The 1,290-nt window shown below is 46.0% G+C and overlaps 1 protein-coding gene across 1 annotated transcript; it reads right to left on the minus strand.

Moving 5' to 3' along the window:
• Nucleotides 1-314: 314 nt before the first annotated feature.
• Nucleotides 315-950, minus strand: LOC114371508. Its single transcript, XM_028328925.1, has one exon. It carries the CDS (start codon nucleotides 948-950, stop codon nucleotides 315-317), a length of 636 nt encoding a protein of 211 aa, XP_028184726.1.
• Between the last annotated feature and the right edge of the window lie 340 nt (nucleotides 951-1,290).

The raw sequence follows: 1,290 nt of genomic DNA on the forward strand, positions 1-1,290 counted from the left end.
ATAGAGAACGACCAAGGTGCTGCCAAGACGTTCAAAGGTATGGGCGGAGCATTGACATTACCAGTGAATGCCTGGCACTTGTGGCATTTCCTCACATGGATGCAACAATCGTTCTCCATAGTGAGCCAGTAATACCCTGCTCTCAGAATCTTCCGGGCCATGGCATGTCTGTTGGCATGTGTTCCAAAGGATCCCTCATGCACCTCTACCAGCATTTGCTCAGCCTCCCTGACATCCACACATCGAAGCAACACCATGTCATGGTTCCTCTTGTATAGGATATTTCCGCTCAGGAAGAAGCCAGCTGCCAGCCTTCACAACATTCTCTTATCGTTGTCAGAGGCATCCTGTGGGTATTCCTTGTCTTTGATGTATCGTTTGATATTGAAGTACCAAGGTTGACCATCTTGCTCTTCCTCTATCAAGCAATAATGTGCAGGCTTGCCACGACATCTGAATTCAATGTACGAAAAATCCCCATGCGGGGTTAGTGGGAACATGGACGCTAGAGTGGCAAGGGCATCGACTATCTGATTCTCGTCTTGAGGAATGTGATGAAAGGATATGTCATCAAAGAATTCTATCAACTTCCTGATGTAGGCCTGGTAGGGTACCAACTTATGATCCCTAGTCTCCCATTCCCCTCTCAACTGGTGGATTACCAAGGCTGAGTCCCCATATATCTTGAGCAACTTGACCTTGAAGTCAATTGCCACTTGGATCCCAAGGGCGCATGCCTCATACTCAGCTACGTTGTTTATGCAGACAAAACCCAACCTAGTCATGAATGGTATATATTGTTCGTCGAGGGAAACCAAAACCACCCCAACTCCATGGCCTAGTGCATTAGACGCATCGTCAAACCACACAATCCATTTGTCCCTATCTTCATCCTCTACATCCTCCTCAAACAAGGTCATGATGTCTTCATCCGAGAATTCTGGATGCATAGGCTAGTAGTTATTGATGGACTGTTGAGCCAGGTAATCTGCCAAGAAATTCCCTTTTATAGCCTTTTGAGTGACATAACCAATGTCAAATTCTGACAGTAGAACCTACCATCGAGCGATCCGTCCAGTGAAAACGGGTTTTTCAAAGATGTACTTGACTGGATCCATTTTAGACACCAACCAACTGTTGTGGTTCAGCATGTACTGCCTTAAACGGTGAGCTGCCCACACCAGGGCATAGCATGTCCTTTCGAGCAAAGAGTAGTTCATTTCACATGTTGTGAACTTCTTGCTTAAGTAATAAACGACCTGTTCCCTTTTTCTGAACTCGTCATGCTGC

This window comes from Glycine soja, chromosome 10, assembly GCF_004193775.1.
Source record: "Glycine soja cultivar W05 chromosome 10, ASM419377v2, whole genome shotgun sequence".
Lineage (NCBI taxonomy): Eukaryota > Viridiplantae > Streptophyta > Magnoliopsida > Fabales > Fabaceae > Glycine > Glycine soja.

Excerpts from the sequence above, each read along its gene's own strand:
- LOC114371508 (XM_028328925.1), bottom strand. The coding sequence starts at position 950 with ATGCATCCAGAATTCTCGGATGAAGACATCATGACCTTGTTTGAGGAG.